We start from the raw sequence: 18,887 nt of genomic DNA on the forward strand, positions 1-18,887 counted from the left end.
CGGGTCACGTGGCCAGCGTGACAAAGCTGCTCTGGCGAGCCAGCACCAGCGCAGCACACGGAGACGCCGTTTACCTTCCCGCTAGAAAGCGGTACCTATTTATCTACTTGCACTTAAGTGTGCTTTCGAACTGCTAGGTGGGCAGGAGCTGGGAACGAAAGACGGGAGCTCACCCCGCCGTGGGGATTCGAACCGCCAACCACGCGATCGGCAAGTCCTAGGCACTGAGGTTTTACCCACAGCGCCACCCGTGTCCCTTAATAGCTACCATACATGACTTTAAATCTTCAGTTCACAGGCTATGCGAATAGTACTAAGGAATGTGCATTTAGCAGGCAGTAGAACACAATGACATTTGTCCAAATGTTACTTCCGAAGGCAACAGTGGCAGCCTTAATTTCTCACCAGAAGGAGCATCATTGGGCAGAAGCAATGGCCTGAGTTGCCTTGGCAAAAGTGACTGCTCTCTTTGCACCGCCACCGTTATCCCACCCCTATACACCAATATCCACTCCGCCCTGGCTTACATTTCCACACCTATTTGCCTGTTCTAAGAAGCTGGCTAAGAGGCAGATTTTTTGGGACGGGGAGTCTTTTTTCAGCCCACATGATCCCAGATAATCACAGGTCATATATCTGTTGTTACACAAATCAGATTTGGCTACCTCGCCAAGGGCAAACAAAGCCTTTGCATTCACCTCACTGAATGGGTAGCGACAGCGATGCAGGGTTGGGAAGAGATAGAGAACTAGAGTCACGGCTTTTACCTGATGCTGCTCCTTCTGTTGCAAAATTAAACTATTGTTTGAAAACAGCATTTGGTCAAATATTTTGAAAGACATTTTCTGCTATAAATATTCACAGAAAATTCAGAGCAGCCTTTCTGGAAGCAAAGCTTGAATTTATGTATCCAATCAATATGTAGAAAATCAAGGAATCAAGATTGACAACTAGCTGCTTCCATACCAGTCTAGCAGTTTTTATTTTATTTTATTTATTTCTTTCACAGGTGGTGAACATAGTGACTAGTAACCAAGAATGTGTAAATAATATTGCAGAAGCAATGGTTCTTTCCAACTTACTAGCCCTCCTACATTCACTACCTTCAAGTACGTAGAGCGTGAGTTTACTTATTCAGTGACAAAAATACATGTTTAGAAAACTCTTTAGATACCAAAAGAAAAAGAAAAACTTCCCCCCCTTACAAGCGTGCATATAGAATTGTGGCTCCAACTTGGGAAGGGCATTGAGGTCTCAGTACTGTGTAGAGACAAATATTCTCTAAACTGGAGATCTTGCCCTCTGACTTCAGAACTGGTGGGAAAATTATAGGAAATCACGAATGAAGTAAAATCGCCTGTGTTGGGGTGTTGTTTTTGGCATTCAAAATAGATCTAGAGAAGAACCCTCAGTGAACGTATGTTTTCAGGATAAACCCATTTTGTGAATGAAGGCATCTTGCCGCAATCAGCCCTTTGGAACTTCTTTCTCTATTATTAGGGACTTGCTTTTAAGGGAAAGGCTAGATCTGTGATGTTTTTATTGTATTGTATATGTATGTGATTTTTTTATATATGCATATATAATATGCATATATTTTAATTCTACTAGTGCTTAGTTCTTTGACTTAAGCTGATCTTTCATAGGATTTTTTTTAAAATACCTTTGCTGACTTTGGAACTCAATCCATGGAAGGCTTTTGTTTCGCCTCATAAACAGCTCTTTCCTGAGGGGCCAGCTAAACTAGGCAATAGTGCAGGCCCCGTTGTCCAACTCTAAACAAGCCCTGTTGTGTTTTTACTTCATCTTTGCTAAATAGAGACACACAAAAGCTGGGTTTCGCTCACAGTTTTTCCTCTTGGCAGGTCGGCAGCTTGTTCTGGAAACTCTGTATGCTTTGACATCCAGTACCAAAATAGTTAAAGAGGCCATGGCAAAAGGTACAGTGAACGCTGTAGTTCTTTGTTGCTTGTAGAATCCAAAAGTAATGTTCCAAACTTTCTGTGATTGGAAGAGGCAACAGTTCAGTTATTTTTATCTATCAGAATATTCATAGGCTGCCCTCTGTTTCTCTGTCCCTTCCTAGGTGCTTTAATCTACTTACTTGATATGTTCTGCAACTCAACACATCCCCAAGTTCGATCTCAGACTGCAGAGCTTTTTGCTAAAATGACAGCCGACAAACTGGTTGGTCCAAAGGTGAGTGTGTTTCGCTTCATTTTTGGGCATTGTAACTGGCCCTTTTAAAAGCATGCTTTTAACACTAAATAGCACAATGTCTGTTAGACTTGATTTGCAACATGCTTATAAAAAATACTGTCCAACCCTGTACTAGGAGTTAACATTACACAGGCCGTATTCATCTTTATCATCCCTTCATATGGGCTGGGAAACAGGCCACGAAGCTGCTGTTACCATGGCTTCCTATTACACCTAAGCTAGCAGACGATGATTAATAGCTTCCCAGCAAACAGGATACATAAGCCAGCTTTGAAATATGACTTACTGTCATTCCTTATTTGGAAGCCATTAGTCATAGTTTTCCTGGTTTGGACGCAAGAGGAATTGGCGACGTCTTCCTGCCTTGGTTTTTCCACTTAACGTGAAGGGTGGGGAGAGCCAAGTAGCTTGGCTTCTCAATCCAAGATCTAATTACCGTATTTTTTTGCACCATAACACTCACTTTTTTCCTCCTAGAAAGCAAGGGGAAATGTCTGTGCGTGTTATGGAGGAAATGCCTACGGGTGGCATGCCGACGGATTTTCCTCCTCTAAAAACTATGTGCGTGTTATGGTCGGGTGCGTGTTATAGAGCGAAAAATACGGTATCTGGATGCAGCCAATGTGCATCACTTGAAATAAACAGCCCTCACGTGGTGCAAGCTTTACATTTCACTCTCTGCAAGCTACTAGTCTTATAGGGCAACATGCTGGTTGGAAAACATGGGAACATAAGAAGAGCCGTTCTGGATCAAGCCAGCGGCCCATTTGGCCCAGCATATAATACTCGCAATGGCCAACCACATGCCTGTGGTAAGTCATAACCAGGAGTATAGCAGCATTCTCCCCAAATGTGAATTCCAGCAAAGGGTTCCCTGAGAGATACTGCCTCCAACAGTGGATATAGTAGCCATTGATAGCCTTAGGTAAAGGTAAAGGGACCCCTGACCGTTAGGTCCAGTCGCGGACGACTCTGGGGTTGCGGCGCTCATCTTGCTTTACTGGCCGAGGGAGTCGGCGTACAGTCATGTGGCTAGCATGACTAAGCCACTTCTGGCGAACCAGAGCAGCACACAGAAACACCGTTTACCTTCCCGCTGGAGCTGTACCTATTTATCTACTTGCACTTTGATGTGCTTTCGAACTGCTAGGTTGGCAGCAGCAGGGACTGAGTAACGGGAGCTCACCCCGTCGTGGGGATTCGAACCGCCAACCTTCTGATCGGCAAGCCCTAGGCTTTAGACCACAGCGCCACCCACGTCCCCTTATTGATAGCCTTAGTCTTCATGAATTGTGAAACCTATAATAATAGAATAGTAATAATTTATTATTTGTATGCCACCCATCTGATTGGGTTGCCGCAGCCACTCTGGGAGGCTTCCAACAAATTAAAACATTAAATACAGTAAGACATCAAGCATTAAAAGCATCCCTATACAGAGCTGCGTTCAGATGTCTTCTAAAAGTCAGATAGTTGCTTATTTCCTTGACATCTGAAGGGAGAGCATTCCACAGGGTGGGTGCAGCTACCAAGAAGGCCCTCTGCCTGGTTCCCTGTCACCTCACAGCGAGGAAAGAGTCAGAAGGCTGTCAGAGCTGGATCTCTGTCTGGGCTGAACAATGGGGATTCACAATGCCCGTCCATCAAGTTCAGTTTAGGTCATTCCGAGGCAGGGGGTGTAACTCAAGGACTCTTCACAAGACAGGTCATTATCCAAACAATAGTCAGCCATACAAAGACATTCCCCACACAGGTTTAAGAATTGCTATCTGTTGATAAGTCAAATTCCTTTCAAAAACATTTTCCCTGTGCTTTGCTAGATGTCAGCATTACAAGCTGCTCATTTGATTAACTGGAAACCTTGGTTAGCGGTGACAGACTCTGCAATCTGGTGTGTTCTTTTCTAGGTTAGAATTACTCTAATGAAGTTTCTGCCTGGTGTCTTTATGGATGCCATGAGAGATAACCCCGAAGCTGCTGTTCACATTTTTGAAGGAACGCATGAAAATCCAGAGTTGATATGGAATGACAACTCCAGAGAGAAAGTGTCTACAACTGTTCGGGAAATGATGCTAGAGTATGTTACAGTTGTGGTGAATAATGGTTGTACTTTTGTAGTCAGTTTCGCGGTAAGACGTAGCAGAACTGTAAAGCCAACGATTAGATTCAGTTTGGAATCCTCTGCGATTGTAGTACAGGGTCTATTCCAGGCGCCATAATGCAAAAAATATAACCAGATATTCTGTATTGATCAAAATTGCTAAAAGCGATTAGAGTGCAAATAAGCCAGTTTGATTTTAACCTCAGGCGAGGGAAGCATTTAGAATTTAATTCATTTTTAGCCCTTGCTTGCAGAAGAATTTGTTAATGGGTTTTCTGACTTTTTTTTTAAGGCACTTTAAACTACAGAGAGATAACCCTGATATTAACTGGAAGGTAAGCAAAATTTAAACGTTAAGGGGGAAATTAAGACAAAGCATGGGTGTGATTTTCCTTCGTATCCTTTTGCATTTTCTCTTTTTTGCTACTGCTCAGTCTTATCTCGCTGTACCATGACTAATAGCATAAAACTGCACGGTAGGACAGAGACCCGGGGGGGGGGGGCGCTATGAAACTCTGGATGTTCCTGCACTAAAACTCCCATCCGCTCTGGCCACGTCATGCTACTTTTGGTCCTATGGGAGCAGGAGCCCAGCATCCACTGGATGGCTGCAGCTTCAACAGCCCTGCTGCAAAGTATTCTGCATTGCTATAGACCCTTATAATCGTAGTTGGGCTCACACCTGTGTTGTTAGTCCCCCTCCCTTTCTAATAAACCAAATGTAACTTTCCTAATGCACGAACTCAGTGACATTTTTTTCTCTCGTTGATCCAGCTGCCTGAGGACTTTGCTGTGGTGTACGGTGAAGCAGAGGGTGAACTTTCTGTAGGAGGGGTCTTCCTAAGAATCTTTATTGCCCAGCCGGCCTGGGTGCTGCGAAAACCTAGGGAATTTCTCATTGCACTGTTAGAAAAATTCACCGAACTCCTGGAGAAAAACAACCCCCATGTAAGTGGAGTTGATTGGTTGCGTGTTAGCTTTGTGCAACTGCATTTGTGAAAGCGAGCTCCGGTCCACTGAAAGGTGCTGCTGCTGCTATTATTGTTACTACTTCCTACCACTGTTTGTTTCATTTGTGAATAGCTTGCCCTGAGCAGTTTACAATAAAGACCTTTAAGGATGCGGTTAGTTCTGCTTCTTGCTCTGTAAACCTGTCTAGGCTTGTGCTGTGAAATAATTGGCACATAACAGCACCAAACCCATGGTGGTTAAAGGCAGTAGGAGAGCAATTCGTTTAGTTTGAAGAACAACGAATGAATGGCCACTAAATGAATGCATCCTAGCACAGGCTGTTGTGCAGCAAGCAGTTGCATAAGTGATCAGGCAGCTGTTCGAAACAGCTTATGCACACGCCTTAGATCTGTGCGTGCAGTTTGGGTTTTCCCCATACAGGATTCTGACCGAAGAAACGATAACTGCTCAGTACGTTGAAGAGGTTCTTATTCTTATTCAGGTTATGGCTGTCATTCTCTGCTTCTTAACAAGATAAGCCTAAAGGTAAAGGTAAAAGTACCCCTGACCATTAGGTCCAGTTGCGGATGACTCTGGGGTTGTGGCGCTCATCTGGCCGAGGGAATTTGTCTGCAGACAGCTTCCGGGTCACGTGGCCAGCATGACTAAGCTGCTTCTGGTGAACCAGAGCAGCGCACGGAAACGCCGTTCACCTTCCCGCCGGAGCGGTACCTATTTATCTACTTGCACTTGACATGCTTTCGAACTGCTAGGTTGGCAGGAGCAGGGACCGAGCAACGAGAGCTCACCCTGTCGCGGGGATTCGAACCGCCGACCTTCTGATCGGCAAGCCCTAGGTTCTGTGGTTTAGACCACAGATAAGCTTTAAGATAAGCCTGCGTTCCCACAAATTAATCAAGATGTCCATACATGCGACTCCTGAGTGTCATTAAACGGTTGATTGTAAACTGGCCGCTTGTTGACTGACTTCAATAGTGGAGCAGGAAATTTCATTGACTTGCTCTGTGCTTTGTGTTCCGAAACAGGGGGAAACTTTAGAAACTTTAACAACAGCGACGGTGTGCCTCTTTAGTGCTCAGCCTCAGCTGGCAGACCAAGTTCCCCCTCTTGGTCATCTTCCCAAGATTCTCCAGGCCCTGAATCACAAGAACAACGCCATTCCGAAAAGCGCAATGCGTGTCATACACATGCTGTCTGATAATGAGGTATGAGGATATGGATTTATTGTGTTATTGTTTGCTGGAAGAACTTTCATCTCAGGTGCTTGTTGTATGTTCCTGATGATGTAGATTGGATTTCAAAAATGTTTCCCCCCCCTGAAACCAGTACCAGGGATGGTAAATCTAGCTAGGCACAGTATAAAGCAGGGTTCAGTTTAACTCATATTACACCCCAGATTAGATTGTCTCCAGCTGGGATCATAGTATATAAAACTGTCAACTCAGTCAGTTGAAGAGATCAGGTCCATGCACGCTTCAACCTATTTACATTGCAGGCAAACTGTTGCTTCCAGTCTCTCAGCATGTAGCAACCCCAACACTATCCTGATGTGGTGCCCTAAAATATGTTGGTTGCCTAGTTGTTTGAACATTCTATCAATCAAGAGTTTGAATTAATCCAGGGTATGGAAAATTAGCAGCAATTAGCTTTAAGGAATGTTGCCTACTACTTCTGCAGCCCAGGTTGGAAAATGGGTGTTAACTCAAGTTGGTATGCTAGACCAGGGGTCAGCAACCTTTTTCAGCCGTGGGCCGTTCCACTGTCCCTCAGACCTTGTGGGGGGCCGGACTATATTGGGGGGGGGGAGAAATGAATGAATTCCTCTGCCCCACAAATAACCCAGAGATGCATTTTAAATAAAAGCACACATTCTACTCATGTAAAAACACCAGGCAGGCCCCACAAATAGCCGAGAGATGCATTTTAAATAAAAGGACACATTCTGCTTATGTAAAAACACGCTGATTCCTGGACCATCCATGGGCCGGATTTTGAAGGCAGTTGGGCCGCATCCGGCCCCCGGGCCTTAGGTTGCCTACCCCTGTGCTAGACATTTCTTGGGGTCTTGTAACCTCATCTTTTAAATGAGAATCTTCAACAGCCTAAATCAAACTGCTTTCCCCCTCCACAGCTTTGTGTTCGCTCAATGGCAGCGCTAGAGACCATCGGACCTGTGATGAATGGAATGAAGAAACGGCCAGATACGATTGGAGTAGCCTGCGAGGCACTGAATCGAATGTTTCAAAAGGAACAAAATGATCTCGTAGTCCAAGTAAGCAAGCCGGAACTGTGCCCTTTAAAGGCATTTGTATAGCAATCTAAATATGTGTCCATTCAATTTGTTACGCTAGCTTCGTGGTGTGGTGTGGAATGAAAGTATTTCCCTGCGGCAGCTTGTGTGTGGGTTGCTTAGGGCAACAAGAAAAAGTGCGGCTCACTTTACAAAGCTGCGGGTGGAATGTCCTGGCATTAACATGCATCCTTGCTCATTCGCTCACACATGTATCCGTATTTTCTAAGAGTGACCACACCACAGGGATGTTGCCATGCGTGCTGATATCCGTAATACACCATAAATATCTCCCTGAGTTATTGGCAGAGTTCCGTGTGCAACACTAAATGCAGAGTTTCTAACATTTGCTGTTTGGAGTACCTTACCAGTAGGAGCAGTGTGTATTGAATGGCCAAACAGAGGCACATGCTTGTGCAGAAAAGGAATCTGGTATAGAAAAAGGCATTTGCGTACAGCAATAATCTTGCATCTCAGGGCAAGACTAATTCCAACGGTACGTGCCACTCATTACCTCCTCAGTCACTGATGAAGATTTTGGTAATACAGTCGTACCTTGGAAGTTGAATGGAATGAAAGCCAATCAGAAGCTGTGGAAGCACCATTGGACGTTTGGCTTCCAGAAGAACGTTTGCAAACTGGAACAATCACTTCTGGGTTTGCTGTGTTTGGGAGCCAAGGTACTACTGTACCTATCTGTCTATTAGAGCTGGAGTTGTCTTTACCATAAAATCATGTGGAATTACTGTTGGAACGTTGGGGAAGGTGGTGAATTCATCCTTTAGTATTTTTGCAGTGGTTTTGGGTGGCCATATTTGAGATGACCTGAGTTGTTGGTTAGGCAGGAGAGCAAAGAATTTTAGGAGGCAGGCTCAGTCCATCAGTTCTTTCTCACCTGCCTGACGGATAGGAGCACTTCTTGCTTTGGAATGCCCTTGGACTATCATTAAGTACCTTGTAACCTGGTTTTGCAGGCTTTGAAAGTAGAGTTGGTTCCATATCTCCTGAGATTGCTTGAAGGCGTCGGTCTTGAGAATCTGGAAAGCCCCTCGGCCACGAAAGCTCAGATCGTTAAAGCTTTGAAATCTATGTCTCGCAGTCTACAGTATGGAGAGCAGGTAAAGCACCCTGAATTCCATTCAGTATCTGCATTTTGTATTTTTGGACACCCCCACCCCCCCCCCAAAAAATGCTCCAGATTTGTGCAATTACAAAAGCTGCTGCTAATGGCAGGGTCAACTTCATAATGACAGCAGCCAATTATAGATAAAGAACAGAGGGGGAAATGAAACAAACGTTTCCTGAGCTTTGTTGTTCTTGCAGGTGAATGAAATACTGTCTCGTTCCTCTGTGTGGAGTGCCTTCAAAGATCAGAAACATGACTTGTTCATTTCTGAGACTCAAACAGCAGGATACCTCACTGGTCAGTAAACATTCTAATTTAGGCTTTTCCTGTTGTGTTTCCCTTCTTTTGTGTATCATGTGGCTTGTTTATTCTGGGATAACACCTTAATTCAGTCCCCTTAATTTGATTGTAGAATTGTAAGGTTGGAAAAGGGGCCACAAGGAGCAATGGATGCTCCAATTGGACTTCAGCTTTAATTCTGGACATATCCAGGGTAGAAATTTGAAGGGGGCAAATGATTAATGTGTCCGTTACAAACCTCCTCGGAACACTCTGGAGTGATGCTTCACTTTTGCTTCCAAGTGCTTTGCTGTCTGTACTTCCCTTGCGTCTGGTTTCTTCCCCAGGTATCTCCTCTTCTTCCCTTCTATCTGGTAGCAGTCCTCTTCATCTCAGAAGTGGGCTTTAGATCTACTTTGGCAGGCAGCTTGCTAAACCTCTCTCTAGCACTCTCTAAAAGCAGGTAGATACCACTTTGCTCAGTGCATGCTGCATCTGCGCAGTTCCTAGAACGAAACGCTTCCTTAGGTGCATGGCAATACAGTTGTAGCGGACATGTGACTGTTGTAGAACATTGCGCAATGCCACGTTTTGGAACTCGTGATTTTTATCCCCCTGCGCCTGTGACATCAGGGTTCCAAATGGTAGGTGCCTGAGGGTACGTATCAGTGGTTCTCAAACTCTTCCCCCCACACGGACCACTTGGAAATTTGCAAGGAGTCTCAACGGGCCGTTTAGTATTTTCTTCTATGGCTCAAAAGAACAATCCGCACTTGCCTAGTCTTGATGGATATTAGAACTGTGAAAACAAGCAACATTTTTTGCTTCCACACTAGCATGGTTGGAGCAAGAGCCATGTTGCAAAAATGAGAGGTACCTCTAAGCGACAAAGCTAGTAGGCTTATTATGAAAACAATTGACCCACTGTCTCATTGGCCAGTTTAATCATCCTGCCCTGGTCCAAACAGCCTAAAAAACAAATCAAGTTTAGGGTGAAGTTTAGATCATCTTGTCTGTTTTGCAACCTTTCTGCGGACGGACCATAGTTTGAAAACCTCTGGTACATGTGTGTGTGTGTGTGTGTGTGTGTATATGTATATTTTTGTGGATATATTATTGCAGTTGGGTTAAAACATAAATCCTAGATAACATAGTGACTGGCGATATGGAAATCTGATCTCCAGTAACGTGTATCAGTCTAGAGAAATGTAAGCTGGACACAAATGTCATGGGGTAAGACAGATCACTCTGGTTTGTCTGAGCAGAACTAACAGCTTTGAAAACACTCGAGTTTATGATAAAGTTTTTTAAAGAAAACTGTTTGTTCCTTCCCATCTTTTCCCCCTGGTGCAGGTCCTGGAGTTGCTGGCTATCTTACTGCAGGGAGGTCTTCGTCGGTTCTGCCCAGTGTCCCCCCTCCAGTAGACCACGAAGCTGGAGACCACAGCTAAAGGACATGAAATGCAAGAGACTCCAAAACAGACTGGCGGGGGTGAGGAAGGCCCCATTCCTTGGCCTGTCCACCGAAACAGATTTCTGCCTGCCTTTCCAGTTTCATGACAGTGTTATTCCTTTTTCTATGAATATATTTTTTTTAGGGGGGAAAGACAAGGTTCCACGATTCTATCACACTGTAACATAAGAAGAAAGTACTTTGGGGATCAGCCTAAAGGGGTACGCAAGAAGTTTTTGTTTCTTGCTGTACGTAAGCACATTTTTTTGTTCCTTTATATTTTTGTTTACAAGACTGTGAATCGAAACACTTTTTCCTAGTTTTTTGTATTTTATGAGCTAAGCATGACTGAAGTTGAACTGCAGTCTCGAAGAAATTGGGCTAAATCACTTGTTCCTCCTACTCCTCTCCAAGTTGGACAAGATAATCCTCCCAAAACCTGACAGACTTGGTGTTTGCCTCTCTCCTCAATCATTAACATTTCCTTCACCAGACCTAACAAGATATTTGTATGTATAACTGGCTTTACCAAATTGAAAAATTAAAATGCAGCAAAAAAAAAAAACCTATTTAAAAATGACGTTAACATGTTATATATAAAAAGCATAGTGTAATTGTGATATGTTCTATACATTATCCAGTATATAAAACTTTCTATATTGAATGTACATTATACAGATCATTCGTATGTACATAAAATTTTAAAAAATAAAGGGAACTGAACTGTTAATGTGACAGACTTGTACTTCTGCTGTTCTATTCCTTTATAAAGCTGGAAAGAAAATGAGGGTTCTGGGATGAGATACCTGAAATCTATTTTGAGGGCGAGAGAACGAAACCTGCATCTTAGATGGCCCACAAGATGTTACTTGACTACGATTCCCATCATCCCTGACCACTGGTCCTGCTAGCTAGGGATGATGGGAGTTGTAGTCCAACAGCAGCTGGGAATCCATCTCTTGAGGCTGAATAAATGTCCCACCCCTGCTTTAAAAAAAACAACAGAAGGAGCTTTAGGCAAAACCCAATGTGCAATTGAGTAGGAATCTTACATTTTATGCAACCCACCAACTGCAGGGAAAGATATCAAAATTCTGGTGGCAGGCCTATTCTAGACCTTCCCCCTTGGGTTTAGATGGCCCAACACGTAAGCTTCTGAGTGAAGCCATTTTGTCTGCAAGAACACTATTCATCAAGTGAAAGATCAGTAAAGGAATTGTTGTTAGTAGAATTAGTAAGGTGAGTTTACTTAAGAAATATCCATAATTAAGAACAGTGTCAAATCTACAGTCCCCTGCCCCATAAGCTTTCAGCCTAACTTAAAGATAGAAAATGGTTTAAAATGATTGTGGTACCATCATTTAAGCAAGCAAAATATTACAGATGTGCACTCAGTTGTTTGGCTTGGTCCTGCAGCTCTTGTCTTGCAATTACGGAGAGGTGAACTTCATCGGGCCCGTCTGCTATGCGTAACGTTCGGATGTAGGCAAACCTGCAGGAGGACAGAACAGTTGCAGATGGTCTGGCCATTTCAACACCAGAACAGGAAGGCTTGCTGGTTTATACCTTAGGTCTCAACCTCTAATTATATAGAATTGTAGAGTTAGAAGGGAATTGTGAGGCTCAAACCTATGAACCCTGAGATCAAAGTCTCATGCTCTATCAGTCCCGGCCTTCTCTTAACATACCAAGGATGGCTTTCGATAATACAAACTTCATACTCTAGCCCAAGCTGGTGCCCTCCAGATGTTGAAAGACTACACTCCCCTCACCACTGACTATGCTGGCCAAAACTGATGGGAGTTGCAGTCAGGAACATCTGGAGGCAAACAAGTTGGAGACCGCTGTAAGTCACATAAGCATCTTGGCTTTCAGCGCAGTCAGTGGGGCTTTTAAAATGTGCATCTTCAGCAGAATCATTTTTTTATTTAAAAAACACTTTTACACTGCTTGACTGTAAAACAAAAACACCTCCAAGCATTTTATAAAAATAATGCCTTATACAGATTCGGCTTTGGAAAGGACTTTGTAGGTCAAATCCAACCAACCCCACCGTGCAAAAGTTGTGGGATACAGTACTGTACATGGATTTCTGCTAAGGCAAAATTCCCAGGATTAAATGACTATAAACACATATAACGCTTATGGCTCAAAAGCTTGTACTGTGAATTTTAATTTTTTTTATTACTTTCAGACTGACTTTTGAATAAGAGAGCACTAGATACATTCTTTAAATAAAACTAAACTTAGCTACTATACCTTTTTAAAAAAAATCCTAATTTTTTAGATTAGAATGTGAGCAAACAATTTTTTTTAATTCAGTCCCAACAGCTTAGATTAAGCATGGTTTGTTGGATCACCTCTTCCACCTTACCCCATGTGCTTCCAAGTAACTGAGACCCAAAGCAAGAGCAAGCTTTGGAGAAACAAGGCTTGTTATCTCATCTGCGAGACAACTTGTGGTTTGTTGAACAAACCATGGTTGAAGTAAACTATGGCTCAGCTTTATGTGCAAACATAGCAGGAGCTTGGCACGGCGCCTGTGCGTTGGCAGCTAAAGGAGGAGCTTTGAGCCTCTGCTGAGCCACCACACACAGCTTGTGGGATGTGTTTGGCTTACAATATTAGCCTCTCCTAAGAATAACTTTCACTTACATTTCAGCCAATGGGAAGTCTTGGGAGACTCCGGCGCCTCCACAAACTTGAATGGCGCAGTCAATCACTTTAAGGACTGCTCGGGGGGCCACCACTTTGATCATCGCAACCTGTAAAGATGAAGAAAAGCTTTTTTAAAAAAGATTTGCTCATGAACAAACAAGCGAAACCCTATGATGATAGGCAGGCTTGCAATTCGGAAAAGATGCGAAGCACCCCCATGCCACTGGACACATTTGTGAGCGTTTGGTGTTTGCTGTTTTGCAACTTGCCTAAAAGCCAGGACCACTCTGGGTGCATGACAGCATAGACAAAGGCAGCATGCGTGATGGTGTAGTGGCAGGTTGTAATTTCTAGAGTGCTTACTAAAAATTGTTTCTGAGAAAATCCAGAGCAGGCACAATCATACAGAGCTAAACCAGAGCCAATCTAATCCAGCCAGCTCAAGCAAGAACACTGATTGTTGAGAATTTGGTGGTCTTCCAGTTGAACTTGTCAATAGCCATAGTTGAATAAGAATAGCCAAAGCGATCTTTGTAGCACATAGCTAGAGGGTCAGACTCAGATCAGGAGACCCAAGCTGAAATATCTACTCAGCCATGAAGCCCACTGGGTGCTCCCTGGAGATAAGGGCACAAAGGTAATGAAACAGCATTGAATTGAAACAAAAAATGCAGTTCCTGATCAAATTCTGTTTGCTTTCTTGAAAGCTGGAAGACTGTGGTGATAGCTATAAGTCTTATTGGAATGGTCTGCCATGTGTAGGAGCAAATCATACCATTGGTCCTCCTGCACTGAGTGGCAGGGGCTTTCCAGGCAGGGTGACCTTCTGCATCCAAAATAGATGCTCTACCCCTGAGCCAAGGCTCCTTGCACTAAATTCACAACGTGTTCAACAAGAAAAGTTACACGGTTGCTGTATTTGCCAAAATACAGTCGTAGCTGGGAAGTCAAATGGAATCTGTTGGGGAAATCCATTCAACTTCCAAAACATTTGGAAACCAAGGGGTGGCTTCCGATTGGCTGCAGGAAGTTCCTGCAGCCAATCAGAAGCCGCGGCAGACATTCAGGTTCCAAAGAACGTTCGCAAACCAGAACACTCACTTTTGCAGCATTCGGGAACCAAAACGTTCGACTCGCAAGGCGTTCAGGATTCAAGGTGCAACTGTATACACAGGTGGGATTGTCCAGGTATGAAATAATGGATTTTTTTGCTATTGACAGATATGGTGAAATTCTATTTCCTAGGTCAGGAAAGCCAAGACAGTGTTCTCCCATGAGCCCCAAGCCAGCATAGCCAGTGGTCAAAGATGATGGGAGCTGTAGTCCACAACCTCTGGAGGACTCCACCCCAGTTACCCTTGACTTGACACACATCTGCTAACAAGATACTATTTTCTCCAGCTTGCAGCACTTGCCCTGTTACCTCTTTTCTGGCTTCTTTGTTGCCCATGGCATCTATTTTGCTGGCTGCTTTCAACGTCAGCAGTCTTGCCTGTTCAATAGCAATGCGGCATTCAGCAATCCAGTGAGCGACAACTTCCTGCAGTCGTAAGGATAACCAAATAAAAGTGAAAATTAGCACCCCGCTTAAGTAACACAACCAATCTCACTGAACCTTCTACTAGCAGTCTTACTTGAACGTGGATACTTAATGTAGATCTGCAGTTTTGGACAGTTTCAGAATGCATACCTCCAGTTGGAAGATGATTTGAAGAAGAAGAGGAAGAGTTTGGATTTGATATCCCGCTTTATCACTACCTGAAGGAGTCTCAAAGCGACTAACAATCTCCTTTCCCTTCCTCCCCCACAACAAACACTCTGTGAGGTGAGTGGGGCTGAGAGACTTCAGAGAAGTGTGACTGGCCCAAGGTCACCCAGCAGCTGCATGTGGAGGAGCAGAGACGCGAACCTGGTTCACCAGATTACGAGTCTACTGTTCTTAACCACTACACCACACTGGGTCACTGATTTGAAGAATCATGCTCGTGAACCACAGTACACTGATGCCTGCTAAAACTAGCAATTTTTGCTAATGGTGATAGAAACTATAGGAGCTAAACGACTTTGAAAGACTTTACAAGCAACTCCCATTTTGTGCGCATTCAATGCATGTGCAATCGCAACTGGAACACAAGTTCAGCACCGGAAGAGGGCAGGGCAGGGGCAGAACAGGGTGTTATGCATGCTCTGCTGACATGCACCATGTAAGGTAAAGGTCCAGTTGTGGCCGACTCTGGGGTTGCGGCGCTCATCTCGCTTTATTTGCCGAGGGAGCTGGCGTACAGCTTCCGGGTCATGTGGCCAGCATGACTAAGCCGCTTCTGGCGAACCAGAGCGGCGCACGGAAACGCCGTTTACCTTTCCGCCAGAGCGGTACCTATTTATCTACTTGCACTTTGACGTGCTTTCGAACTGCTAGGTGGGCAGGAGCAGGGACCGAGCAACGGGAGCTCACCCCGTCGCGGGGATTCGAACCGCCAACCTTCTGATTGGCAAATCCTAGGCTCTGTGGTTTAACCCACAGCGCCACCCGTGCCCCCGTAACATGCACCATGACCTTTGCATAAATGAGAGGAAGCCTGTATTCTCAATTTTATTTTATTCTTTCCCAATCCCTGCTGCCCAGTGGCTCTGTTCATGAGATATTTTGAACAGCACGAGAACACAGGGACCCGCCTTGCGCAACATCAGACTATTGGTCCACCTAGTTCAAAATTGTCTCTTATCTAGCACAAAAACATTCTGCTTCCTAGCGTGCTACTGAAGCTTTAGCTACACCTCCTGTCACTGGATCTGACGCACCTTTGAGCTAAGGAAAGAGTTACACCTACAGAAGTAGAGAGACAACTCACATGATGGTACAGCTTCTTCCCAAATGCCACCCTCTGGGCTGAATGCTTGCACAGGATCTGCAGAGCAGTTTCAGCTGCCCCTATGGACCGCATGCAATGATGTATGCGGCCTGGCCCAAGTCTTCCTTGCGCGATTTCAAATCCTCTTCCTTCTCCTGGGTTCAGAGAGACAGAGAGAGACAGAAAGGTTCTTTGCCTTTCTGGGAACGAGATTGCATCTGCACCACTAATGTGGTGTTGTTCCATAGCTAGCACATAACAGTGGAGAGATTGCTGACGTTTCAGTGGGGATACATGGGAACATTTTAAAAAATGACCTTAGACGAGGTCAGTTTGTCCAGATGTTTTGAATGAGAACTCCCACCAATCCCAGGCTAGCTGGGGCTGATCAGAGTTGGAGCCCAAAACATACGCAGGGCACCAGGTGGGAAGAGGTTGCAGCAGAGTTTTGCAGAGCTCTGTAATAATAAATAAGAATACTTTTTATTATTTATACCCCACCCATCTGGCTGGGTCTTCCCCACCAACTCTGGGCGACTTACAGCATATATAAAACATCAAACATAAAAAAACTTCTCTAGCAAAGAAATGTTGAGACTCACCAAGGATTAAATGAGAGGCAGGTACCCGGACGTTGTTAAAATGCACCTCAAAATGTCCGCCATGGAAATAATCTATAAAGTTGTGAAAAGAACAAAGGCAAGTGTCAACTGAGGGAAATCGCTAGCATCAGTATGTAAAGGAAAAGATAAAGGGACCCCTGACCATTAGGTCCAGTCGTGGCTGACTCTGGGGTTGCGGCACTCATCTCGCTTTTTTGGCCAAGGGAGCCGGCGTACAGCTTCTGGGTCATGTGGCCAGCATGACTAAGCCGCTTCTGGCGAACCAGAGCAGTGCATGGAAACGCCGTTTACCTTCCCGCCGGAGCGGTACCTATTTATCTACTTGCACTTTGATGTGCTTTTGAACTGCTAGGTTGGCAGGAGCTGGGACCAAGCAACGGGAGCTCACCCCATCGCGGCGATTTGAACCGCCGACCAGTATGTACAGTATGTACATATTTTAAAACTGCAGGATCTGTGCCAGTCCTTTCTATATCCAGTATGCACAGTATAGCAGCCCAACAGCAGCAGTTCCATGAGCTACGGGGAGCCCTGGCCTATGGGACAGTTCAGTCAGTAGAGCTTAATCAAAGGTTGTGGGTTCGAGTCCCACACTGTGCAAAATAGTCCTGCATTGCAGGGGGTTGATGACCCTTGTGGTCCCTTCAAACTCTACGATTCTGTGAGTCTTAAGTGTCTCCAATTCAGCGACAGAGCATCAGGGTGAGAGAGTAAGGAACACCCATTTATTTAGTGGTTTAAATTAAAGCAACAGCTCAGACCAGGCACCGAGAGCTAGAAGCCAAATCCAAGCGCTTGGATGGTGCTTGACGACAGTGATGATCGTAAGTACTTGGCAAACCAACTTACCCCAGTATCCAAAGACTGAAAGAGGCCTTATAAGTTTGACACCCGGTGTATCCATTGGCACAATGATCATACTGTGCTGTTTATATCTATAAAAAAAAGTGGTGCTGGGAATTAACTGTGAGTTAAAAAAAAAACAGATGAGAGAGAGAGAGAGAGAGAGAGAGAGAGAGAGAGAGAGAGAGAGAGAGAGAAGTACCTGATTTATGTATAAGCCAAACAAGCTATAGCTTAGGACCCCACTCTCTTGGGGGCCCCAAAAATTTTAAGGAAAAAAACTGGATGTACTTTGATAAAATACATATTTTGTTATGTGCAAATGGCTTTAGATACCTATTAGGTCCATAAATTACCATATAGCATATATTCAACACAAAAAACAGTGACAATTTGTTGTTGACAAAGGACAGCTGGTCCAGGTTCAGCCAGTGTGAGCATGGATGCCGGAGGACAAGGCTCGTGCAAGGTATTGTGCAGTTGCATGCATGCACTTGCATGAGACTGACTCGGGCACCAGCATGCCAGCCAGGAAGGGCACAACGTGGTCTTCCCCCTTGGTCACTATGCAGCGGTGACAGCCTCTTCTTGCATGCCATAGCCCTTCTGGAGCTTCCTCTGTTCATAAGAACATCTGTTTTGCATTTGGAGATATTGCTTTTTTAAATTATGTATAAAAATAGAATATAAGAAAGTAGCAATACAAATACAACTGAAACTCAATATGGATATTTAATGTGATGGATGTGCCATCTCCCATCTTCAACCACAAATCCACAGACAGGTTGCAGCGCAGCTCTCAGACCACAGTCTGGGAACTCCTAGCAGAGACAACACCTAGTTAGATGGACCCATTTTCAGACCTGGCTTAACATTTTATCATGGTTTTCTTCTTACCTGGATACAGATGTGTTTTTATCTCTGGCCATCACAATAGCAAACTTGCAGTCTGGATTTCCAGCTCCTAAAAAATGGGCAAGTTCCCAGTCAACAGTTTTAGGATTGGGCTAAAAGGCTGTGATGCTAATCCCATCTCATTTAGCAAGAAATGACATTCCTATGTACTTGAAAGCAAATTCTGTCCCCAGTTAAAAAGAGCAGCTGATGGAAAAAGAAAACCTGGAGACCCAACCACCAGTCAGAGCAGACAGTACAGTCATACCTTGGAAGTCGAACGGAATCAGTTCCAGAAGTCCGTTTGATTTCTAAAATGTTCGAAAACCAAAGCGTGACTTCTGATTGGCTGCAGGAAGCTGCTGCAACCAATCAAAAGCTGCAGAAGCCCTGTTGGATGTTCGGCTTCCAAAAGAACACTCATTTCCAGGTTTTGATCGTTTCGGAATCAAGGCGTTTGAGAACTAGGCTGTTCAAAAACAAAGTTATGACTGTACTGGACTTTATGGACCAACAGTCAGATTCGGGAAAGGGCAGCTTAAGGTGGAAATCCCACGATTCCGCTGCCTGAAATGA

General features: G+C 44.3%; 2 protein-coding genes across 6 annotated transcripts in view; one reads left to right on the forward strand and one right to left on the reverse strand.

The window, feature by feature from the left end:
- Positions 1-11,171, forward strand: part of DNAJC13 (DnaJ heat shock protein family (Hsp40) member C13) — a 62,370-nt gene extending 51,199 nt beyond the window's left edge. For 3 of the 5 annotated variants that reach the window (XM_053359334.1, XM_053359332.1, XM_053359333.1), the window contains 11 exons: positions 1,010-1,109; positions 1,866-1,940; positions 2,087-2,199; positions 4,128-4,297; positions 4,614-4,656; positions 5,096-5,269; positions 6,319-6,498; positions 7,425-7,565; positions 8,558-8,701; positions 8,907-9,006; positions 10,342-11,171. In XM_053359334.1, the coding sequence (XP_053215309.1) occupies positions 1,010-1,109; positions 1,866-1,940; positions 2,087-2,199; positions 4,128-4,297; positions 4,614-4,656; positions 5,096-5,269; positions 6,319-6,498; positions 7,425-7,565; positions 8,558-8,701; positions 8,907-9,006; positions 10,342-10,439 (1,338 nt within the window). In that variant the 3' untranslated portion in view covers positions 10,440-11,171. Of the gene's footprint in view, positions 1-1,009; positions 1,110-1,865; positions 1,941-2,086; positions 2,200-4,127; positions 4,298-4,613; positions 4,657-5,095; positions 5,270-6,318; positions 6,499-7,424; positions 7,566-8,557; positions 8,702-8,906; positions 9,007-9,335; positions 9,452-10,341 lie in introns of those variants that run through there. The other 2 variants (XR_008327093.1, XM_053359335.1) reach the window with 2 other exon arrangements.
- Positions 11,032-18,887, reverse strand: part of ACAD11 (acyl-CoA dehydrogenase family member 11) — a 38,849-nt gene continuing 30,993 nt past the window's right edge. Inside the window, exons 14-20 of the mRNA XM_053359339.1 lie at positions 18,315-18,381; positions 17,424-17,509; positions 16,554-16,625; positions 15,952-16,106; positions 14,523-14,639; positions 13,097-13,206; positions 11,032-11,933 (exon numbers count right to left, since the gene is read on the reverse strand). Coding sequence (XP_053215314.1) covers positions 11,819-11,933; positions 13,097-13,206; positions 14,523-14,639; positions 15,952-16,106; positions 16,554-16,625; positions 17,424-17,509; positions 18,315-18,381 — 722 coding nt within the window. The 3' untranslated portion in view covers positions 11,032-11,818. The remainder of the gene's footprint in view (positions 11,934-13,096; positions 13,207-14,522; positions 14,640-15,951; positions 16,107-16,553; positions 16,626-17,423; positions 17,510-18,314; positions 18,382-18,887) is intronic.

This window comes from Podarcis raffonei, chromosome 12, assembly GCF_027172205.1.
Source record: "Podarcis raffonei isolate rPodRaf1 chromosome 12, rPodRaf1.pri, whole genome shotgun sequence".
In the NCBI taxonomy this organism is placed as follows: Eukaryota; Metazoa; Chordata; class Lepidosauria; order Squamata; family Lacertidae; genus Podarcis; species Podarcis raffonei.